This window comes from Hemitrygon akajei, chromosome 14 (assembly GCF_048418815.1).
Source record: "Hemitrygon akajei chromosome 14, sHemAka1.3, whole genome shotgun sequence".
Classification (NCBI taxonomy): domain Eukaryota; kingdom Metazoa; phylum Chordata; class Chondrichthyes; order Myliobatiformes; family Dasyatidae; genus Hemitrygon; species Hemitrygon akajei.
The window spans coordinates 102,287,293-102,310,201 of record NC_133137.1 but is presented as its reverse complement, the minus strand read 5'-3'; the positions used below and the strand labels follow the sequence as shown (position 1 = coordinate 102,310,201).

The 22,909-nt window shown below is 36.7% G+C and overlaps 1 protein-coding gene across 1 annotated transcript in view; it reads right to left on the bottom strand.

The window, feature by feature from the left end:
* Positions 1–22,909, bottom strand: part of col7a1l (collagen type VII alpha 1-like) — a 420,731-nt gene that overhangs the window by 136,242 nt on the left and 261,580 nt on the right. Inside the window, exons 70-74 of the mRNA XM_073066798.1 lie at positions 11,974–12,051; positions 5,679–5,759; positions 1,636–1,674; positions 1,480–1,539; positions 216–242 (exon numbers count right to left, since the gene is read on the bottom strand). Of these exons, the coding sequence (XP_072922899.1) occupies positions 216–242; positions 1,480–1,539; positions 1,636–1,674; positions 5,679–5,759; positions 11,974–12,051 (285 nt within the window). The remainder of the gene's footprint in view (positions 1–215; positions 243–1,479; positions 1,540–1,635; positions 1,675–5,678; positions 5,760–11,973; positions 12,052–22,909) is intronic.

Here is a 22,909-nt window from a genome sequence, read left to right as displayed (position 1 = left end):
ATTATATTAATGGATTAATTGACTTCTTCATCAACAGGGGTTTCAGACAGACTTTTAGTGATTTATTTTGTATATTTCATTGTAACAAGGTAATACAACATAAATGATAATTCACATCAAATTTTAATGCTAACTTATAACATTCAAAACTTGGAGCAAAAACTGGCATAAAGTTCTGTTCAGTATAAAGTGAACATAGTGTTGACAATTCATACCTGGTTTCCTTTTATCCCTGGTTCTCCCTGTAAAAAAAAAACACAAGACAAACAGGCTCTGTGGGTGACAGTCTTTGGGTTGAAGTGAAGTGGAAAATAATTCAAATATTGGGCAATTAATTTAAAGTAATGACTTTAGTTTAGATTAAATATTCAACACCAGTTTCTTCAAGAATTAAATGGGAAACACATCAAATTAGATTGTTTTCAAAGTAGCCTCAAAGCCTCTTCTATCACAAGACAGCCCGTATTCTTAAGGTGTTGATGCCCAAATGCTAAACCAGTCTTGTGGCATTGACCAATCCCATTTCAGTAGTGCTATGAGTACAATATAGTGAAGTCACAGAATAGATTTTGGAGGTAGAGTACAACAGAATGAGATGACTATGAAGTGCATTTAATGCTATCTCTTGGAGATATATTCCTTGTTAAATAATTGCTGAAGTGGCAAAGGATGTAAAGTGAAAATACTTTTAGTTGTTCAGAATATATCCTGAAATTTGTAATTTTGATATTCAAAATAAGGGAACTAGCAATGGATTTCTATATGCAGGACAAAGTTGTGATTTGGAAAATTACTCAACAGTCATATTTGAAATAGGTGTGGAAAGCATTTCCTATGTTAGGATGGGTGCAAGATTGAAGAAATTCTATTTTGTTAGAACTTTTGTCTATCTTAACAAATATTATTTCAATTTAGCACCATTAGAGTATAACAGACAAGCAAGCAAATGCAAACTAACTGAATGTTGGGACAAGCTCAAGGGTTTAGTTGCCTTTTCCTGTTCATACACTAAAGACAAATATTTGTAAGCAAGTTACTAATGTTTAGGAGAGAGGATAACCAAATATTTTCTTGATTGTCAGTTTACTACAAAGATTAAAAACCCATCTGGTCCACTTCAAGGGAGAAAATCTGCCACTCTCATCAGGACTAGACTACATGTGAATCCAGACCCATGCCACATGGGTAACACTGAATTAATTGTCACCAGAGTCTTCTCAATGATCAACTAAGTGTGGCCATAAATGCTGTCCTTGCTGATGATAACAAATAGATGACTGTTACACAGTCAGTAGTCTGAGACCTGAACGAAGGAAACTTACCGTATATCAAACTAACTCATTAGTAGAACCTGGTTTCTAAGCCTGTCGCTCAGGGTCAAGATTCTTCTTGCTTAGCTCCAGGAACCATAAACATCCATTGAGTAGGTTGATCCTGATTGGATTTGAGAACAAGAATTCTTAACTAAGCATAAGTTACCTTTTCACCTTTCAGTGAGATGACAGCCAGTGTAGGAGCAACAATGTTCAATGCTTTCTTCTGTTGAGTAAGAATTCACACCAGATTAATTATAACAATAACAATCCATAAAATTAATGAAATTATTGAAATACATTTCTGATGGAATCAATTTACCTTTCCTCTTTTTAACTTCCTGATACTGTGGTAATCGTCCTGAGAGAAGAATTAATAAAAAAAAATCTATTTTATAACATTCAATGCTTATACAAAAGAGCTACATTTTGTGATTTCTGGAAATCTAACATGAAAATACAAATTGCTGGAAATATGACGTGGACATTATCAGTGGCGAGGGAATCAGGGTTAAAGTTTCAGGATAATGACATTCATTAGTATTGGGAATATTTAGAGATAAATCAAAATACCAGGAAAGAGGCAAGTGTTGAAAAATCAAAGTATTATTTAAGAGTGGAATACTGGGCAGATTTAAAGTGGTGGTGATTGGTCGGATAATAATAGTTCCTTCATTTTCTGGAGCTACCCCAGAATATAATATATTATTTTCATTTTTATAATTCACTCACTTACAAACAATGTGTGAAAATATGGAAGTGTTAGCTAGTCAGCCTTTTCTTTCACTATAATACTCCAAAACTCTCTTAGTTATCTGTGCTCCTTTAATTCTGTCCTCTTGAACTTATTTTTAATTGCTCGATCAACTGGGGCCTTGCTTTATTGTTTTGTTACTACACTCTGGAAATTTCTCCTTTAACTTTTTCACCTCTGGTGATTTAAGAATCTCATTAAAATTTACACCTTTGACAAAGTTCTGACCTAATACCTTACATGACTTAGTGTCAAATTTATTAAATTAACACTTCTCTCTGAATGCCATGGAGGGATACAATATAGATAAAAACAGCATCAAGCCCATCAAATCTGCACTGACATCAAGCACCCATTTCTTAACTAGTCCATTTTATTCCCTCCACATTCCCATCAACTTTCCCCAGATGTCTTGAGATGTTTTATGATATTAAATTCATAGAAATGGCCTACTTTGTTTCTACTTTCTTACTGTAATGCCATGGTTAAGATTTCTACTGCTGTGCTGTAACTATTTCATTTTAGCAATTGTTTGCGTAAGCAGTGTGTCTTACTGGTAGAATGTTTTGCTTTTGGCTAAAGATAAGAACTTAGGAATGTTGTGTCAGCCAATCAGGGTGGTGGAATCAGGAGAACGTTCTAGAGAGAGCGGGGTGGAGAGAGATTTGTGATGAACAGTGGTGTGGTTCATGGTTTTTGGCGGTAGCTGTGAAGGGGGACAGAAGGTTGGAGACTTCCACAGAATGCCATTGGAGGGCAAGTGCCTGGTGCATGAAGTGTTTGTGCAGATGAATGGCTCCAAGGCTGTGGGGCCAATACTCCCATGGGCCCCACACATTTGCTCTAATTGAGGTTTCATTAATCAGAACGTCACAATGTTCTGTTTGGTTGAACCCCAAATCATACTGACCCTAGATGTATATTATTTTTGAAAGGTGGTTTTCGCACTAAGTCATGTGGCTGTTAGCAGATCCAGCTAATTTAGCCAAGTTTGCATACAAGCTGGGGAGGGGGGCTAAACTACTGTAAATGCAAGCTCTTGTTACTGCACATTTGTATTCTCACACATTGCAAGTGTGTGGTGGACAGCCTCAGCTTCCTCCTGTTTCTGCCTAGGAACTGTGTGGCAAAAACTTAATCGAGGTTAGCATACTGCAGAATGGAGTGGCTCTTTCCACGTTCAAGATGGTGACCCTGCTCTTCCATCCAGTGAACTAAGTTATCCAACCAACTAAGTTAGAGAAAATCAAATTGAGCTTAGATCATAGTATTTACAACAGGATGTTATCACAACTTAGCTTTGAAATGTTCTAACTCCAGGAATATAATACTCTTCATGCATGGTTAATTACACTGGAGAACAAAGATTTTGCTTCCTGAATACTTTTGGGTGTATCTTGTGGATATTGGGCTGCTGATATGAAAATCACCATGAACTTTCCTTAAGTTAGATATGGCCCTTGTGGCTAAAGGGATCAGGGGGTATGGAGAGAAAGCAGGTACAGGGTTCTGAGTTGGATGATCAGCCATGATCATACTGAATGGCGGTGCAGTCTTGAAGGGCCGAATGGCCTACTCCTGCACCTATTTTCTATGTTTCTATGTGCGATTGAGTTCAAGATCCGTGAGGTAATGTTACACTTATATTAGATATTGGTTAGACCCCACTTGGAATACTGTGTTCAGTTCTGGTCACCTCACTACAGAAAGGTTGTGGATACTATAGAGAAAGTATAGAGGTGATTTACAAGGATGTTGCCTGGATTGGAGAGTGTGCCTTATGAGAATAGGTTGAATGAACTTAGTCTTTTCTCCTTGGAACAATGGAGGATGAAAGGTGACCTGATAGAGGTGTGTAAAATGATAGAGGCATTTATCATGTGGATAGCCAGAGGCTTTTTCCCAGGATTGAAATGGCTAACACAAGGGGGCATAGTTTTAAGGTGCTTGGAAATAGGTACCGAGGGGATGTTAGAGGTACGTTTTTCACACAGAGTGTGGTGGGTGCATGGAATTCACAACCAGCGACAGTGGTGGAGGCGGATACAATAGGGTCTTTTAAGAGTCTCTTAGATAGGTACACGGAGCTTAGAAAAAGGCTATGCGGTAGGGAAATTCTAGGCAGTTTCTCGAGGAGGTTACTTGGTTGGCCGAAAGGCTTGTAATGTGATGTAGATTTCTATGTTCTATGTTCTCTATCACGTACCATTTTTTTGGAAGTGTCTATATTTGTTATCTCAATTCATAGTTCAAGTCCGAATAACTGATGCCAAGATTAAGGAAAACATTTTTGTTGGTCCACAAATCAAACAGATCATCAATGACAGTCAATTTGAAGAACTTCTAGTGGGAACTGGAGAAAATCGCATGGAAGGCATTCAAGGATGTTGTTGAAGATTTCCTTGGCTACAACAGAACACCAAACTACGTGCAGCTAGTTGTCAAGATGCTTCAAGCATATAAAACCATGAAGTGCAACATGTCACTAAAGATTCGTTTTCTGCATTCCCATTTAGACTTCTTCCCTGCAAATCTTGGTGCTGTCAGCGACCAGCACGGTGAAAGGTTTCACCCGGATATTGCAGTCATGGAGAAACGGTATCGGGGCAACTGGAATCCATCAATGCTGGCTGATTATTGTTGGACACTTAAACAAGAAGCCTCAGACACTAAGTACAAATGAAAATCACCAGCAAGACATTTTTAGCTTAGTTGAACTGTTGCAAAGCATTGACACTGTTATGCAATTAAACCACAAGATGTAGGAGCAGAATTATGCCATTTAGCCCTTTGAGTCTGCTCCACCATTTCATCATGGCTGATCCATTTTTCCACTCAGCCCCACTCTCCTACCTTCTCTCTGACCAATCATGAATATACCAACCTCTGCCTTAAATATACATAGAGACTTGGACTCCACAGCCGCCTGTGGCAACAAATTCCACATTTACACCACTAAAGAAATTCCTCCTCATCTCCATTCTAAAAGGGTGCCTCTTTATTCTGAGGCTGTAGTCTCTGGCCCTAGACTCTCCCACCAAAGCAAACATCCTCTGTACATCCACTCTATCAAGGCCTTTCACCATTTGATAGGTTTCAACACAGTTACCCCTTTTTCTTCTGAATTCCAGTGAGTACAGGCCCACAACCATCAAAAAGCTCTTCATGTGACAAGCTATTCAATCCTGGAATCATTTTCGTGAACCTCCTTTGAACCCTCTCCAGTGTCAGCGTATCCATTCCAAGATAAGTGGTCCAAAACTGCTCACAGTACTTACCAGTGCTTTATAAAGCCTTAGTATTACATCCTTATATTCTTGCCTTTTGAAATGAATGCTAACATTGCATTTGCCTTCCTCACCACCGACTCAACCTGCAAATTAACCCTTAGGGAATCATGCACAAGGACTCCCAAGACTCTTTGTGCTTAAGGTAATTGAATTATATTCATTAAAGTAAATTTTTTGTTCCTCCAAATTTTTACGTGATACCAGTAGTATGAAATTCTATTTGTGTTCAGCTTCAAGTGATCTATCATAAACAAATAATAATTCTCAGGAAGTAAGACTTTCAAAAAAAATTGTCCAGTATTATGAATAAAATGCAAGTACCACTCTCCCTTGTGATGAAAGTCTTATTCTTGTCCTTAATTTCTTTCCTTTTCTCATTCCTGCTGTTCCTGGTGACCATGTCTGCAACATAAAATCATGGCACTTAAGATTTAATAACCAGCTTTCCCCATCTGCTTTTTTAGGCTGATGTAAAGTATCCCATCTGAGTGTTTTTTAAGCTAAATCGGGAACTATCCATGGTTTCTGGCCAATATTAATCCCTAATTCAATAATACTATCTGGCCATTATATTGATGTGTATAGGATAATACTATGTGCAAATTGATGTAGAATTTTCTATGCTAACAGAATGACCACGCAGCATAGGCAGTAAAGCACTATGAAATAAATGGCAGATGTATATACTATGGGGGCATGGTAGCGTAATGGTTAGCACAACGCTTTACAGTACCAGTGACCCCCATTCAATTCCCACCCCTGTCCGTGATTAGGGTAGGGTTAAATCAGGGGATTGCTGGGTGGCACGACTTGAAGGGCCATAAGGGCCTATTCTGCACTGCGTCTCAGTGAATGAATGAATAAATAAATAAAAGGTTGATTTCAGAAAGGCATTAAATTAAATGGAGAATAGCCATACTGATCACAGTACTGCTTTGATTCTACCTTACTGCAAGATCCGGATTTTATTAAATTTATGAAGGAACAGATCGATTTCTTCTTTTCAACTAATTTCACGGATGATATTTCTTGCGGAACACTTTGGGACACTTTTAAAGCATATATATGTGGACAGATTATCTCCTACTCCGTTGGTCTGAGAAAATGCATTAAGAAGGAAACTCTTTTATTGATTGATAAAATTAAAGAGATTGACAAGAAATATTTGACTACTCCTAGTAAGAAGCTTTACAAACAAAGGGTTGAACTTCAAATGGAACATAGTTTATTACTTACATCTTCGATTGAAAATCAATTAATGAAAACCAGATCTGATTTTTATATACATAGTGATAAATCGGGTAAACTGTTAGCTAGTCAATTGAAGAATGTTTTGGTTAAATGTCAAATTACTAAGATTCGTCAGCAGAATGGGGATCTGACAGTTAACCATGATGAGATAAACAAATCATTTCAAGATTTTTATACCTCCCTGTATCATTCTGAATTCCCTCATGATTATAATACCATGTGTGGTTTTCTTGGGAAATTGAATTTTCCAAAATTATCATCAGATGATCTTTCAATATTAGAAACTCCTATTATGGATGCAGAAATTAAAGGGGTTATTTCCTCTATGAATTCTGGGAAAGCACCAGGTCCAGATGGGTATACAGTAGAATTTTTTAAGTGTTTTTCCGCTCATCTTTCTCCTTGGTTATGCAGGGTTTTTGAAGAAGCAATTAGATTGGGTAATCTGCCACAATCTTCTTATAGAGCTTCCATTTCTTTAATATTGAAGAAAGATAAAGACCCTACTGACTGTGCATCCTATAGACCAATATTTTTATTGAATGTAGATTCCAAGATCTTTTCCAAGTTACTGGCATCCAGGCTGGAGAAGGTATTTCCAAATTATTTCAGAAGATCAAACTGGTTTTATTAAAAATTGCTATTCTTTTTTCAATGTTAGGAGATTATTGAATATTGTTTATACTCCTTCACATAGCACTTCAGAATGTGTCATTTCACTAGATGCGGAGAAAGCATTTGATAGAGTTGAATGGCCATACTTATTTACTGTGCCTGAGAAGTTTAATTTTAGTCCGACATTCATTTCCTGGATTAAACTGATATATCATACTCCAGTAGCCTCGGTGCTAACTAACAATCAAAGATCTCCCTTTTTTCGTTTATTTTGGGGTACTAGACAAGGCTGTCCTCTTAGTCCATTATTATTTGATATTGCTTTAGAACCCTTGGCAATTGCTATCAGAGAATCACAGAACATTTTTGGCATTAATCGTGGGACGGATATACATAAGCTATCATTATATGCAGATGATTTATTATTATTTATTTCTGATCCTGAGAAATCCATTCCTGCAGTTATATCATTGTTGGCTCAATTTAGTAATTTTTCCGGTTATAAATTAAATCTTAATAAGAGTGAATTGTTTCCTTTAAATAGACAGGTTCCAATTTATGGAAATTTACCTTTTAAATTAGTTAATGATTCTTTTATTTACTTAGGGATTAAAATCACAAAAAACTATAAAGACTTATTTAAGGTTAATTTTTTACCCCTAATCGATCAGATTAAATGTTTGTTTACTAAATGGTCACCAGTATCTTTATCTCTGATAGGTCGAATTAATGCTATTAAGATGGTTATTTTACCCAAGTTTTTATATATATTTCAAGCGGTACCAATTTTTATTCCGAAATCTTTTTTTGCTAATGTTGATTCAAAAATTTCCTCATATATATGGCAGAATAAAAATCCTAGATTAGGTAAAAAATATTTACAGAAGGCAAGGAAGGAAGGTGGATTGGCATTGCCTAATTTTAGATTTTATTATTGTGCAGTTAATATCCGATATTTGATATGTTGGTTAAAGGATTGGGATTGATCTTTTAGCCCTCATTGGGTGAACCTGGAAATTAAATCTGTACAAGGATTTTCACTGGGTTCTATTTTAGGGTCTTCCCTTTGCTCTTTCTAAATTGCCGAAACGAATTGACAATCCGATAGTTAAACATACTTTACGTATATGGTTTCAATTTCGGAAATTTTTTGGGTTGACTCAGTTTGTTTTAAATATTCCTATTGTATCCAATTGCTTTTTTTATCCTTCTATTATAGACCAAGCTTATTCAGCTTGGAAGACTAAAGGATTGCTACGATTTTCCGATTTATTTTTGGATAATTGTTTTATGTCTTTTGAACAATTATCTAATAAATATAATTTGCCTAGATTTCATTTTTTTAGATATTTACAGATTAGGAATTTCTTAAATACTGTACTTCCTACTTTTCCAAATTTTGTGTCTTCAGGTATTTTGGAGAATTTGTTTGAACTAAGTCCTTCTCAGAAAGGGCTAATATCAAAACTTTACAATATAATTATGAAGATACATTCAGAGCCCTTCTATAAGATTAAAAATGATTGGGAAAGAGAACTTAACCTTATTATTCCTATTGAGAATTGGGATAAAATTCTTCAATTAGTTATACATCATCTATATGTGCTAAACATTCATTAATACAGTTTAAGGTTGTGCATAGGGCTCATATGTCCAAGGATAAATTGGCTCATTTTTATTCCTATATAAATCCTATTTGTGACAGATGTCATTCTGAGATAGCGTCTTTAACTCATATGTTCTGGTCGTGTCCGCTTTTGAAAAAATATTGGAAAGACACTTTTGATATTATTTCTACGGTATTGAACATTGATTTACAACCTCATCCTATTACTGCAATTTTTGGTTTACCAATGATGGACTCACTCCATTTATCCTCTTCTGCTTGTCGAATGATTGCATTTCTTACATTAATGGCTAGAAGATCTATTTTGTTGAATTGGAAAGAAATTAATCCTCCTACCGTATTTCATTGGTTTTCTCAAACTATATTATGTCTAAATTTAGAAAAAATTAGAAGTGTTGTATTTGATACTTCTATTAAATTTGAAAAGATATGGAGACCATTTATTCAATATTTTCATATGATGTAATATGACCCTGTTCCAAGCCTATTTGTTTTTCCAGTTTCGATTTTATATATGTTGAGAGGATCAGAGTTGACGACACTAATGATTTTGTATTTTTGTGAGATATTATAAACAGACCTTTTTTTTCCATTTTTTCTTTTTCTCTTTTTTCTTCTTTCATTTTTTTTCCTTATTAGTTATTAGATTATTAGATTAGTTTTTTTTTGCAAAATTTTTTTTTCTTTTTCTTTTTTCTGTTTTTTTTTAATATATATTATGATATACCTAGGTTTGCCTTGTTTATTTGTTACTCGTATCGTCCATGATTTGGGAATACTCATTTATATTGTAACTATTACTTATGTATTCTTTCATGTTCAGTTGTAATGTGTATGTTTGTAATCCCATTATCTATGTATCAATTTTATTTTGATATTAATAATAATAATAAAAAAGATTGAAAAAGTAAGATCACAGTACTGCATGAAAATATATTTCAGATTCATTTCAGTGTATGAGCTGAGCCTCTGATGTTGCTAACACATAATATTTTTATGTTATTATTTGTAGGATACATAATCATTTGCCTTTTATAAAAATATAGAAATGTACAACACAGAAATGGACCCTTTGTCTCATCTTGTTCATGAAACTGTGATGCTTCTCTATTGCTTGTACATATATTGCACATATACTGGATGTTGGGAAAATCTATTCACTTAGATCTGGTACCCAATTCAATCCCCTTCAGATAGTTATCCAATTCTCTTTTGAAAGTTATTATTGGACCTCCCTTTGCCATCCTTTCAGCAGTTACTGGCAACACACATGTTACAGTAGTTCAGTAATGGAAATTTGTCTTTACCGAATTCACAAATCACTACTAAAACAATCTGAAATATGGAATAAAAATTTACTCTGAACAAGTTTATATGGAAAAAATGTAAATATAGTATTTTTCAACTCACATTTCTCAATACACATGCAGATAATATGATTTCCCATTTTGAAAGGTAACAATAAAGGCAAATTTTTGAGAAATACAACTGCCCCCTAATATGGGGGTCAGCTGTTCAGTCTGAATCATTGGAAAGCTTCTACTCCTCAAAATGGTGTTATGGTGTACTAAATTAGTAGGAATATACCAATTCCACAGTCTTAGCAACCGTCTAGAGAACACATTGAGTGTAGCAAAAAAGCACCTGCAGTCTTCTGTGTCTATGCAATTATGTAAATTGTCATGATTTTTTAACCAATGATGTGGTTTCATTTACTATTAGGTTCCTTAAGTTCATCTTAGCTTGGGGAGGTAGTGAGGATGAGCTCCCATTCCCTATTAAATGCTCCCAGTGGTGTGTCTCTGACAACCAAGTCCACCTCTTGGCCTCCATGTGTGGCTTAGCTACTAAGCCCAGTGTAACCATTTGTACTGACAGGAGAAGTGGCAAAGGCAGGTTACTGGAGTCTTAAAAGCAGTCATTTTGTGCAGATGGGGCTCATCAACCATGGTTGGCAGCTCATCTAGGAGAAGGAAAGGTCTGATCTCAAACGTCCGCTGCCTTGTGGCTGTACCCACTCATGGGGAAGACTTCAGGATTAAACCCAGAGGGAAATACCTGGAGTGGATCCCTAAGGCAGTCCTACACTGATTGGCAGCTCTTGTGAAACCACTAGTGCCAAACTCTACCAGTCTCTACTGTTCCTTTGGGTTCATCAGTTGCATGGAGAGGGAGAGCTTGCTACATGGGGAACAGCTTGCTCTCCATATCGTACAGCCCAGGCTTGCGTATCTAGACAGATAGGAAGCAATATCCATGGTCACTCTTGACCAACATAGGCCCATATTTACTATTAATTTTCTTACTTTTATAAGATATCTAATTTCTCAGAAACATTCTACTTTTATAAGTTAAGTTAGAACATAGGAACATAAACAGGTGATTCAGCCTTTTGACATGTGCAGCCTTTCTGTGAGATCATGACTAATTATTTGAACTCTGTTCAATTACCTTGGCTCCTCATTTAGCAAAAGTTTATAATTCTGAGAGCTAAAACTATTGTGAGCATTTGATCTCATTACAGGAGCCAGTTATGACATCTGTAAAGCTGAGAGGCCAAATACTCCTGTGAAAGGACTCCTTCAACTCTACAGTGTAGTGTATAATCCACAATTAGACGTTTCAATCAATCACTGTTTTAAAACAATTGCAAATCAATTCAACACACCCCAGCAGCAATTGCCTTGGGATGGACTATACCTTTCTCCTATATGTCTGTAGACCTGGGCAAGTGGGGTGTGAGCCAATTGGCAATCTCTCCCATTTTCTTTCCCATTTACACCCATTCTTGCACCTTGCATACTTGCTGCCTACCTCTCAAAACTGTGGTGTAATTAATATTTTAGAATAGCAATTAATCTACACTTCAGATTGCAAATATTTAAAATGAAAAGTAATAAATCAAGCGAACCATCTAGCATTTAAGTGTTACTATTGAAATCAATATTTGATATAAAGTTATTGGATTTCTATTGCATTCATTAGTGCTGAATAAAACCATGATTAACTGGTTATTAACTTTTTCAGTCACTTGGCAAACACTAGTTGTCCTGTTTTGTACTGAAATCCCTTATGCCATCTCATGTTGGAAACTAAATTTAGTAAGTGCATGATGTGATTTACCTGGTCTTCCTGTAGTGGATCCATTCTTCTTACTCTTACTAAAATCTTATCTGAATTCTCCGCTGGATTTTGTTTAGCCTGTTTTAAAATATGAGAATTTATTAAATAGAAGTCTTGATATTATCATCCCCAATGTTTTAAAGTACTGTATGTTCAGGCAGCATCACATCTACCTAGCAAGCTAACCGCATGCTTTACATGGATGTTGCTCAAGAGCAAGTAGAGCCCAGAGAATGAGAAGCTTTACCTCAAAGGACTTCCTTCTGCAAGATTTCTTTATTAATGTGTGAGACATCCTTCGATTTAAATGTGTGCGTAGCACATTAAGGAGTTTAAAAAGCTGGAATTTTTCTTTTGTTAATTTTTAAAGCTATGTCACAATATTAATTCACATACTTACAGTATGTGACTATTACTGATTTCACATATTGGCACAGGTTTTGCAACTTGTTAATTCAGTTCAAATTATCATCAAGTTAGAATAACTTATTTTCTATAGCTCTACATTGCTGGGTTTTGAGCAATTCTATGTATATATGGATATAAGTAGAAAATTTTGTTCCATTGATATCAGTTGGATTTGAATTAGGCTCCAGAGATACAAGTCAGTTATACTTCTGTGAGGTTCTAAAACTGATGTCTTTTTTCTAATCACTACTTTATTATGTCCCTGTACCAGTAACAGAGCCTTTCAAAATCACCCTTTTGTGTCTGACTCTATCACTGTATCATTTGATTCAATGTCAAAATGGAAAAAAATGTCTCTGGTATGACATAACAGCACTATTGTCACAGTGTATTGAGCTTCCCAACATACATGTAACTTTTCACAGAGAGTGACAAAAGTAATGGAGAGACAAGAAGGGTGCCCTTGCACTTGATAGAGGCATTTCAACTACCTTGTCACCGGGGAACCTGTAAGTTGAATTGATTTGTCTTTATTTCTTACATCCCAAACATACATGAAGGAGTAAAAATCTTTACGTTACGTCTCTGTCTGAATGTCTAATGTACAATTTAGTAATTTGTAATAAATAGTATAGCAAATAGAATAGTATTTGTAATAATACAGGAAGATAGACAACAGGACAGTCAATATAGCTTAGAAATACAATTCTTTCAGCGTGGATTAATCAGTCTGATGGCCTGGTGGAAGAAGCTGTTCCGGAGGTTCTGGCTTCAATGCTGCAGTACCATTTCCCAGACAGCAGCAGCTGGAACAGCTTGCGGTTGAGGTGGCTCGGGTCCTCAATGATCCTTCGAGCCCTTTTTACGCACCTGTTTGCTGTAAATGTCCTAAATAGTGGGAAGTTCACATTCACAGATGCGCTGGGCTGTCCGCACCACTCTCTGCAGTGTCCTGTGACTGAGAAAAGTACAGTTCCCATACCAGGCAGTGTTACAGCCAATCAGAATGCTCTCACTTGTGCCCCTGTAGAAAGTCATTAGGCTTTGGGGACTCATGCCGAATTTCTTCAACCTTCTGAGGTGAAAGAGGCGCAATGTTGTGCTTTTTTCACCACACAGCCAGTATGTATAGACCAAGTGATGTCCTCGGTGATGTGTATGCCAAGGAACTTGAAGCTGTTCACTCTCTCAACCCCAGATGTCAATAGTGGTTATCCTCTCTCCATTCCACCTGTAGTCCACAAGCAGCTCCTTTGTTTTTGTGACATTGAGGGAGAGGTTGTCATGGAGAGAATGGGAGACAGTAAGCGGATCATGATAAGTATGATAACAATGTGAAAGGAAGTCTATTAACCTGTTGATCTTCTGACTATTAACAAGAGAAATTAATTAAACACAGAAAAAAGGCATTTAGGCTGAAAATAAGCTTGACAAGTTGTTATGAAGTTATATATTTTAGCACAGATGAAAATAAATCTATTGTGATAGTGAAGGGAAAATTGAGGCAAAAGAAGAGTACTGAAGAGCATGAAATGTCAAAAGCTAACATCTGACTGATCATTTCACAATGAATTAAAATTATGAAACTAGAGACATAATGGCACAATTAACTTGATAAAGAAACTTAGCTACATCTGGCATGAAAGTTAAATATTCTAAGTGAGAATGTTCTCAGAGATAAAAATGCGAAAGAGTGGTGCCCTAATTAAGGAACTAACTTACATTGCAGAGAGGAACCAAATTTATGCGTGCTGAGGTTTAAAATAGTGATAAATCTGACACAATAGTAATGAATAGTAAGAAAGAAGCTGAGAATGCTTTTCTTGGATTACGGTTCAACATTCAACACCAGAGTTACATCCAGGCTCGACAAGAAACTTAGAGACCTCAGCCTTGACCCTGCATTGTGTAGCTGGACTTCCTGTCACGATTGCCAGCAGGTTGTAAGAGTGGGCTCCCTCACTTTCAACCCTCTGACTCTCAATACAGGAGCCCCTCAGGACTGTGTACTGAGTCCCCTCCTTTACTCCCTGTATACCCATGACTGTATCCCCACCCACAGCTCTAATCTGCTAATTACATTTGCTGACAACACCACATTGATTGACCTAATCTCAAACAATAATGAGATGGTCTACAGGGAAGAAGTCATCTCTCTGACACAGTACTGGCAAGGAAACCTCTCCCACAATGTTGTAAAAACAAAGGAGCTGGTTGTGGATTACAGGAGGAATGGAGACGGGCTAACTCCTATTGACATCAATGGATCTGGGGTTGAGAGGGTGAACAGCTTTAAGTTCCTCGTCATCCACATCACAGAGGACCTCCCGTGGTCTGTACACACCAGCTGTGTGGTGAAAAAGGCACAACAACGACTCTTTCACCTCAGACGGTTGAGGAAGTTTGGTATGGGCCCCTATGTCCTAAGAACTTTCAACAGGGGCACATTTGAGAGCATTGTGACTGGCTGGATCATTGCCTGGTATGGGAACTGTACCTCCCTTAATCGCAGGACTCTGCAGAGAGTGGTGCAGGCAGCCCAGCGCATCTGTAGTTGTGAACTTCCCATAATTCAGGACATTTATAAAGACAGGTGTGAAAAGGGGCCCTGCAGGATTATTGGGGAACCTGAGTCACCTCATCCGGGAAATGGCACCATAGCGTTAAAACCAGGACCAACATGGTCTGGGACAGCTTCTTACACCAGGTCATCAGACTGATGAACTCACGCTGATTTGAGTGTATTTCTATGTTACATTGACTGTTCTATTTATTATAAATTGCTATGGTTGTACATTGCACATTTAGACGGAGACATAACGTAAAGATTTTTACTCATGTATGTGAAGGATGTAAGAAATAAAGTCAATTCAATTCAGATGGTATGCATTTGAAATATAGTGAGCATTGTGATATTATTCATAGAATATAGAACAGTACAGCACAAAAACAGGCCCTTCGGCCCACAATGTTGTGGCAAACTAATGATGCCAAGCTACACTAATCCTTTATCTTGTCACATGATCCTTATCTGTTCATTCCGATGTAATTACCAGGAAATAAGTAAAATGTGAACAGATGCTTGATATAATAAACCTAACCTCGTAAAAAATAAAGAGGAAGTATTATATAAAGACTTTAAATTTGAATTGGATGTAAAGAGATTGAACTTGGTGAATGCTTGAAAAACGTGGCTGAACAGACATTGGCCTGGAATAGAGATGTTTGAAAATAAGGTGGACAGGGGAAGGATTAAATACACACCAAACGAATCAAGAAGGCAAGCTAAGTATTTAGCAGGGACATGAGAATTCTATACTTTTAGATGGAGTCAAGCTGAAGACCTCTTGTCTTGAATCCTGAACCTGTTCTAATGTACCATCAGCCCACATGATGTACTGATCTGATGTGCCATCTGCCTATAATGTACGTACATTTCACAAGCTCAACTGGCTGATCTTGTGGAAGTAAGGCTTACTTTGAGGTCTAGACTTCTACTGAATTTGTCCTCCCAAGATTAAAGATCTCAAAAAAAACATGTTCATTGAAATAACACTGAATTGTAAGTAGGAATTTTTTGAGAAACTGAAAATTTCAAGTTTTATGTGGGATAATACTTAAAACAAAGATAATTTTTGTTTTGAAGATTGTCTACAAATTTTTTTTATTTCCCATCAGAAACTGCTGCAGAGATATTAACATAATTGTTTTCAGTTTTTAGACTATTTCATTAAATTATGGAAATATGTGGAATATGGCTATCCAATAATCCAAGTGGGTATCTATCAGCCTGTTTTCTTTCCATAGCTTCTGAAGTTGGTATACTGTATGGATGGACAATGTGTGGGTCAGAATAGTTGGAAAAAGTAAGAGGGGAGCTATTACAAGTAGATGATCATATGATGCAATCTTCAGTAATGTGTCCAACCTCTATCTAATAGTTCTGAGGCCAATGAGCTGTATAATTGTCCAGTCCAAGTTACGATAGAAAAAAAAGTTAAAGTCAAGATCTAGAATTATGCATTTCCAAGATGGCAGACTTGACATGGTGCAATGTGCACAGCCCCAGCAAGGCAAAGCTGCAGTAATTTAGATACTGCTGTGCCGATTATTAACAGACATGATGCAATAAAATTCCTGACCTGAGAATTTTGTGGCATTTCAGTGATTCAAATTGATAAATATGGTACCAACTACACTTCTTTCATCTCTTTAATATATTGTGATAAAAGTAGAATGGTACAGAGCTCTGTCAAGAAAAGTTTGGTCACTTGACTTAAATGTGGCTTGTTTGTTTTTATAATGCTGCTCAGAAGCGCATTTGGACATTTTATTATTGCTAAAAGCACTCAGGAAAGATTTTGTTAAAAAGTTGAGCGGAATTATATAAGGAACTAGGCAATGGTCTTTTTGAGATCACAGCATGGAGTCATTCTATCCATGAAGATTTTGTAAACATTCAAAATTAAGGGAGATAGATGGTCCTCTGAAAAATCAGCGTACTTGTGATAATCTGATCTCTCAGTGTTCATCGCATAGTAAATCAGAAATGACTGAGCTGAGATCAAGAATTAACGCTCTAATGTTGCATTGTAATCCTGATTTAATAATCTATTTTACATTCAGTGTGAGGTTGATGTTTCCTATCACCCCGCTTTACTTAATTTCAATAACAGGAATATTACCATCAGAGCTCTAGGTTGCCTACCTCACATTCTAATACGTTTCTTTCATCACAGGATGATAATGTGGTATGGCTAGCAAAGTCAACATATTCCTAGTTGACCCCATGAGTAATTTGCTAGGCTATTTTAGAGGGTGGTTAAATGTCAACCACACTGGTGGATCCATAGAGATAAACAGGATTTCAAAAGGTTGGGAGCCCATAAGTTCTCTTTTCTGCTGGCTGTGGAAGCTTATCCATGTTTTCCACCGAAATTAAAGAGATCAAGTCTTCGGTAAGCGAATGGTGGTAGTGTCCAGGAAGCAGATCAGTCATTGTTAAATGGAACAATTTTCAGGCCCAAGTAGCCTACTTCTGCTCTTATTTCCTGAAGGACAATGGTGAATCAGGTTTGCAAATCAGAGTCATGGTCATTATTACTGGCTTTTAATTTCAGTTATTTAATGGCTTAATCTAAATGTACCAGCAAATGTGATGAGCCAAATAATTCTAGTCTCTGACTCAATGAACCAGATAATTTAACCTCGATGTTATAACATCCTTAAATGAAGCAATGTCTAACCAGGATGACGGTGAGACAACTTTCTGTTGTATCTTTATATTTTTATTTAAATGTAGTTTAATAAAATTCACCAAGAAATTTTTCTTTTAAGACAATTCTAGTTTATTTTTTATATATATTTTACAAGGCATGTTTTATTTTTACTTTGAGTATTCATTACAAATACAAAATTCAACTTTATAAAACTTTTACTTTCTGCCAAGTCACAGAGCTCAAGAAAATACTTTTTCAAAACAATGTAATTTACCGTTATATTCATAAGGGTGGTTTGAAAATACACACAAGTACTCTAGATCACATTTAGAAATTGTTAGAATTTTTAAAATCGTTATTGCAAAGGCATTTTACAGCTTTTCTTTCAGAGGCAGAGCCCCTGCTGATATTATGCTTAGATATTCATGAAGAGCTATATTATATTTGATATGAAAATTTAAGAGCCTAGGAAGAAGAGCTGAACAATTGCATTCATCTTTGTTAGATCTCCAAGTGCAGCTTCACTCTGTCACAGTTTAAATATTTGGTTGATGGCAAATGTATGTTTCATCCACTGTTATCACTTGCTATTGATCTCACTCAGAGGGCTTGCATACTGTAGACTGGCTTCAGAGGGAAATTGTGTTGCAATGTAGCACAATGCTTTTCATTGAACTGGTGCATTTTTACTTTGCCAAATTGGTAATAATATGGTGAGACTGCTCTCTAAAGATTCATTATGTATGAAATCAGAGCAACTTGTAACTTGGACTGAGGGGACCTAGATTAAATTTTTATGATAAATAGGAGTGAGAGAAATGGATTAATCTGATACCTCTTTCTAAGAGCTGGCACAGACAAAATGTGCTGTACAAACTGCCTCTATGCTTTGTCATTCAGTGATACTAATCATTTGCACTGGATTTGTAAAGCCAGTCAGGAATTGAGATATACAAGTCTTCATTGAAGGTTAGCTTATCCACCTGATGTACTCTCTCCCTCTTAATAGCATCAAGACTTCCTATATGAATTTGTTACTCCTATTAAATTTAATAGGTTTAGTTCATGACTAATTATATACTTCCCTATTAAATAGCTGAATTGATTTACCATCAATAATATTTTGCAGCAGTACATTTGCACACCCTTTCAACCTTGTCAGGATTTTTTTTTTGCTTTAATGGCTTTGCTTTAACCTTAGTTCTGGAAAGTCCTGGTTAAGTGCAAAGTCACTACACAATCACCTACTCAATTCAGTTCACTATTTGAAAAACTTAAACCTGCTCCCACCTAGAAATCCTGTACCTTTTAATTGTGTGACCCAGAAGTACCTGAATATATACTTGGACTTTTAAAGCCTTTTATCATTCTCATTTACTGTTCCACTGCTTACCCCCTTTCCCCTTATTTACCTGTATGTTTAAATATATATGTAAATACTCCAAAAATTTAAGAAATCCATCCATAAGTTAAGGTGTATGCTTAAAATGAAAGAATTAGAAATTCTGGAGTAAATTTTATGATTGAGCAACTTTACAATATTCCTTGGTCAATGGCATGACTAGTGGGACTTTGCATACTCACTGTCCATGGATAGAAAATCATATAACACCTATAGAAATGATTCACCCCCCATACCCCCTTGGAAGTTTTCATGTTTTATTGTTTTACAACATTGAATTACATTGGATTTAATTTGGCTTTTTTGACGCTGATAAACAGAAAAAGACTTTCATGTTAAAGAGGAAACAGACCTCTGCAAAGTGATCTAAATGAATTACAAATATAAAACACACATTAATTAATTGTATAAGTATTCACCCTTCCCCCTTTTAAATAACATACCAAGTCATCTCTGGTGCAGCTAATTAAATTTAGAAGTCACATAATTAGTTAGATGGAGATCACCTGTGTGCAGTCAAGGTGTTTCAATTGATTGTAGTAAAAGTACACCTGTATATGGAAGGTCCATTTACAGGTGAGTTAGTACCCTGGCAAAAGCTAAACCATGAAGACAACAGAACACTCCAAGCACCTCCATGAAAAGGTTAGTCAAAAGCACAAGTCAGGAGATAGATGCAAAATTTCCAAGTCATTGAATATCCCTTGGAGTACAGTTAAGTCAATCATCAAGCAATGGAAAGAATATGGCACATCTGTAAATCTGCCTAGAGCAGGCCATCACAAGAATGGGACTAGTGAGGGAGGTCACCAAGAAACACATGACAACTCTGGAGGAGGTTACAAGCTTCAGTGGTTGAGATGGGAGAGACCGCGCATACAACAACTGTTGCCCGGGTGCTTCACCAGTCACAGCTTTATGGGAGAATGACAAAGAGAAAAAACTCACATGAAATCTCAGCTAGAGTTTGCCAGAAGGCATGTGGGAGACTCTGAAGTCAGCTGGAAGAATGTTCTATGATCTGATTAAACCAAAATTCAGCCTTTTGTCCATCAGACTAAATGCTATGTTTGACGTAAGCCAAACATCATACATCATCAAACACACACCATCAATAAGGTGGTGGCTACATCATGCTGTTGAGATGCTTCACTGCAGCAGGCCTGGAAGGCTTGTGAAGGTAGAGAGTAAAATGAATGCAACAAAATTCAGGGAAATCCTGGAAGAAAACCTGATGCAATCTGCAAGAGAACTGCAACTTGGGAGAAGATTTGCTTTCTAGCAGGATGATGAACCCCCAAGCATAAAGCCAAAACTACCAAGGAATGGCTTAATAACAACAAAGTTAATGTCCCAGAGTGGCCAAGTCAGAGTCCAGACCTCAATCCAATTGAGAATTTGTGGCTTTGGAAAGAGCTGATCACTCATGATCCCCATGCAATCTGACAGGGCTTGAGCAGTTTTGTAAAAAGAATAGAGAAAAATTGCAGTGTCCAGATGTGCAAAGCCAATAGAAACCTATCCACACAGACTCAAGGCTGTAATTGCTGCCAAAGGTGCATCTACTAAATACTGACTTGAAGGGGCTGATTTGTGCTTAATGATTTTAACAAATTTAGACCAATTTGTAGAAGTTTATTTTCACTTTGACACAAGAGTGAAGTAATCATTGTCAAAAAAAGCCAAATTAAATCTACTGTGATTCAATGTTGTAAAACATGAAAACTTCCAAGGGGCACTGTAAGTATCGGTTATGTGCTCTGGGCTGGCAAATGGGAGGACGTATTTGATGTGTCGAGGAATGATACAGGAAAAGTAAAAGTGAAAACTCCACAATTTGGCATCAGGAAGAATGCACAGAGATGAAGTATGATCATTGCTAGGGACTGCTATATAGGGAATCACTGCTTAATCTATGTACCGATTACTACAGCATAATATAATAGAATGGTGAAAGTCTCTGTAACACCCTGCAAACGAATTTCATATGTTTCCATTAAGCATACATATATTAATAATCAAACAGCCTAATTTGAAGTCTAGTTTGAAACTTGTGTCAATATTTGCTAATTGTCAGCCTTCACTCCTGAGGCAATATTGGGAGTAAGGTATATATTTGTTCCATAATACTGCAACATACCCATTTCTTACATTTTGCTGCAAGATCATGAACTTATTGACTGTATTTTCAATGAATATTAAATAATGACTCTGTTCATGTAATTCAAAGAGTCCAAATCATGTTTAATATTTGCATAATCCTTTAGTTTTCATTTATTTGCTCCCCATTTATCATTTCCATTTACAATTCCACATTTTGTACAATATTTATTTTAGCTTATTGCATTACTAAAGGCAATCAGTTGCTGATTGCTGTAGTTTGATTTTACAAATCCATACCAGTGCAATACTTTCTTTTTAAAAGAAGTCTGTCTCTGTGCCTGAGTGCCAGGAGCTACAGGTTCACCTTGAAGTCCGATTATTAAAGCTTCACAGGACACTACACACTTGAATCGGTGAACTGAAAGAAGTAGATTACTTTCCCAGATGTCTACCAGATTGTGGATCTGTGTGGGCATATGACTGATCCTGTGTGATTGGAGGAAAGAGATGAGGTTTAATTCACCAGCAAGTTATTAGCAGTGAGGCATTGTCTACTAGGTTTGCATCTAATCAAAATGCCTCGACCAGTTTGTAAAGTTTTCAGCGTTATTTTTCTCCTTTTATTAACTACCATGTTACAATGCTCATCCATTAAACATTAGAAGAGATAAGTGATAGTAGTGGCACATTTAAAAGTATCACTTTAAAGTATCACTGTTCATAACTCATGAACTGGGACTGTGATATTTGAACATTTTTTTAATAATGCTGCTGTTTATTTAAACGATCAAAAATGTAAATTAGTTGTAGGACAACTTTCATCTACCTGTGAACGCCTAACAACAATTTGTGTTTTTGTAATAACAATGAAGTTTTCCTTTGTATCGCAGTGTATATTAAAACAATGGATTTTGTTCTCCCAAAATGGCTTGGTATGAACATTGTAACCTTCTCTTAATGATATGATTTTTCCCAATTCTTACTATATAAACAGAAAAGAATAGGATTTAATAGGATTTCATTCAAAAGGAATTAAATTTTGGGTCTACCAGGGAAATGTCTGGTTCCTTAAATTTTTAGGATTGCATAGTGGTTCTTAAAGTTGTCAGAGCCAGCAAGGGGGTAGTGGAGATACACTCCCATTACCTATTAAATGCACCTAAGGGCATGCATTTCAAATAATTTCTGACAAACAAGTCTAGCTCCTGGTGTTAACTCGTGGCCTAGCTACTATGCCCAGTGGAATCATTGCTACTGCCAGAAGGGCAAAGGAGGGTTACTGGCTCCTTAAAAACAGTCACTTTGGGCAAATGGGGCTTGTCAGCTGTGGTTGGCAGTTCAACCAGGAGAAGGAAGACTCTGATCTCAAACCTCGCTGCCTTGCAGCTATACCCACTCACGAGGAAGGCTTCGGAAATAAACCCTGAGGAAAAGTCCGGAGCTGTAGTCCCTAAGGCAGTCTGACAGACAATTCCTGCGTTGCCACATGTGCCAAACTGTATCGGTCTCTGCCATCCACTGGATTTATCAGCTACATGGAGAGGGGGAATCTGCTGCATGAGCAACAGCTTGCTCTTAATTTGTTCTGTCCTGGTTTGCGTACCACATATGCAGCTAGGCCGCAAAATTCGTGGTTGACCTCAACCAACGGAGGCCTCACTCACTCACTCACTAAGATTAGAATTGTTTTCATGGTACTAATGTGACCCCCCCCCCCCCCAAAACTGTATTCAGAGCATTACTTGATCTGACTACTGCTTACTTTTTATGCAGGAAAATTTGCAAGATTGACATTGGGAATGTT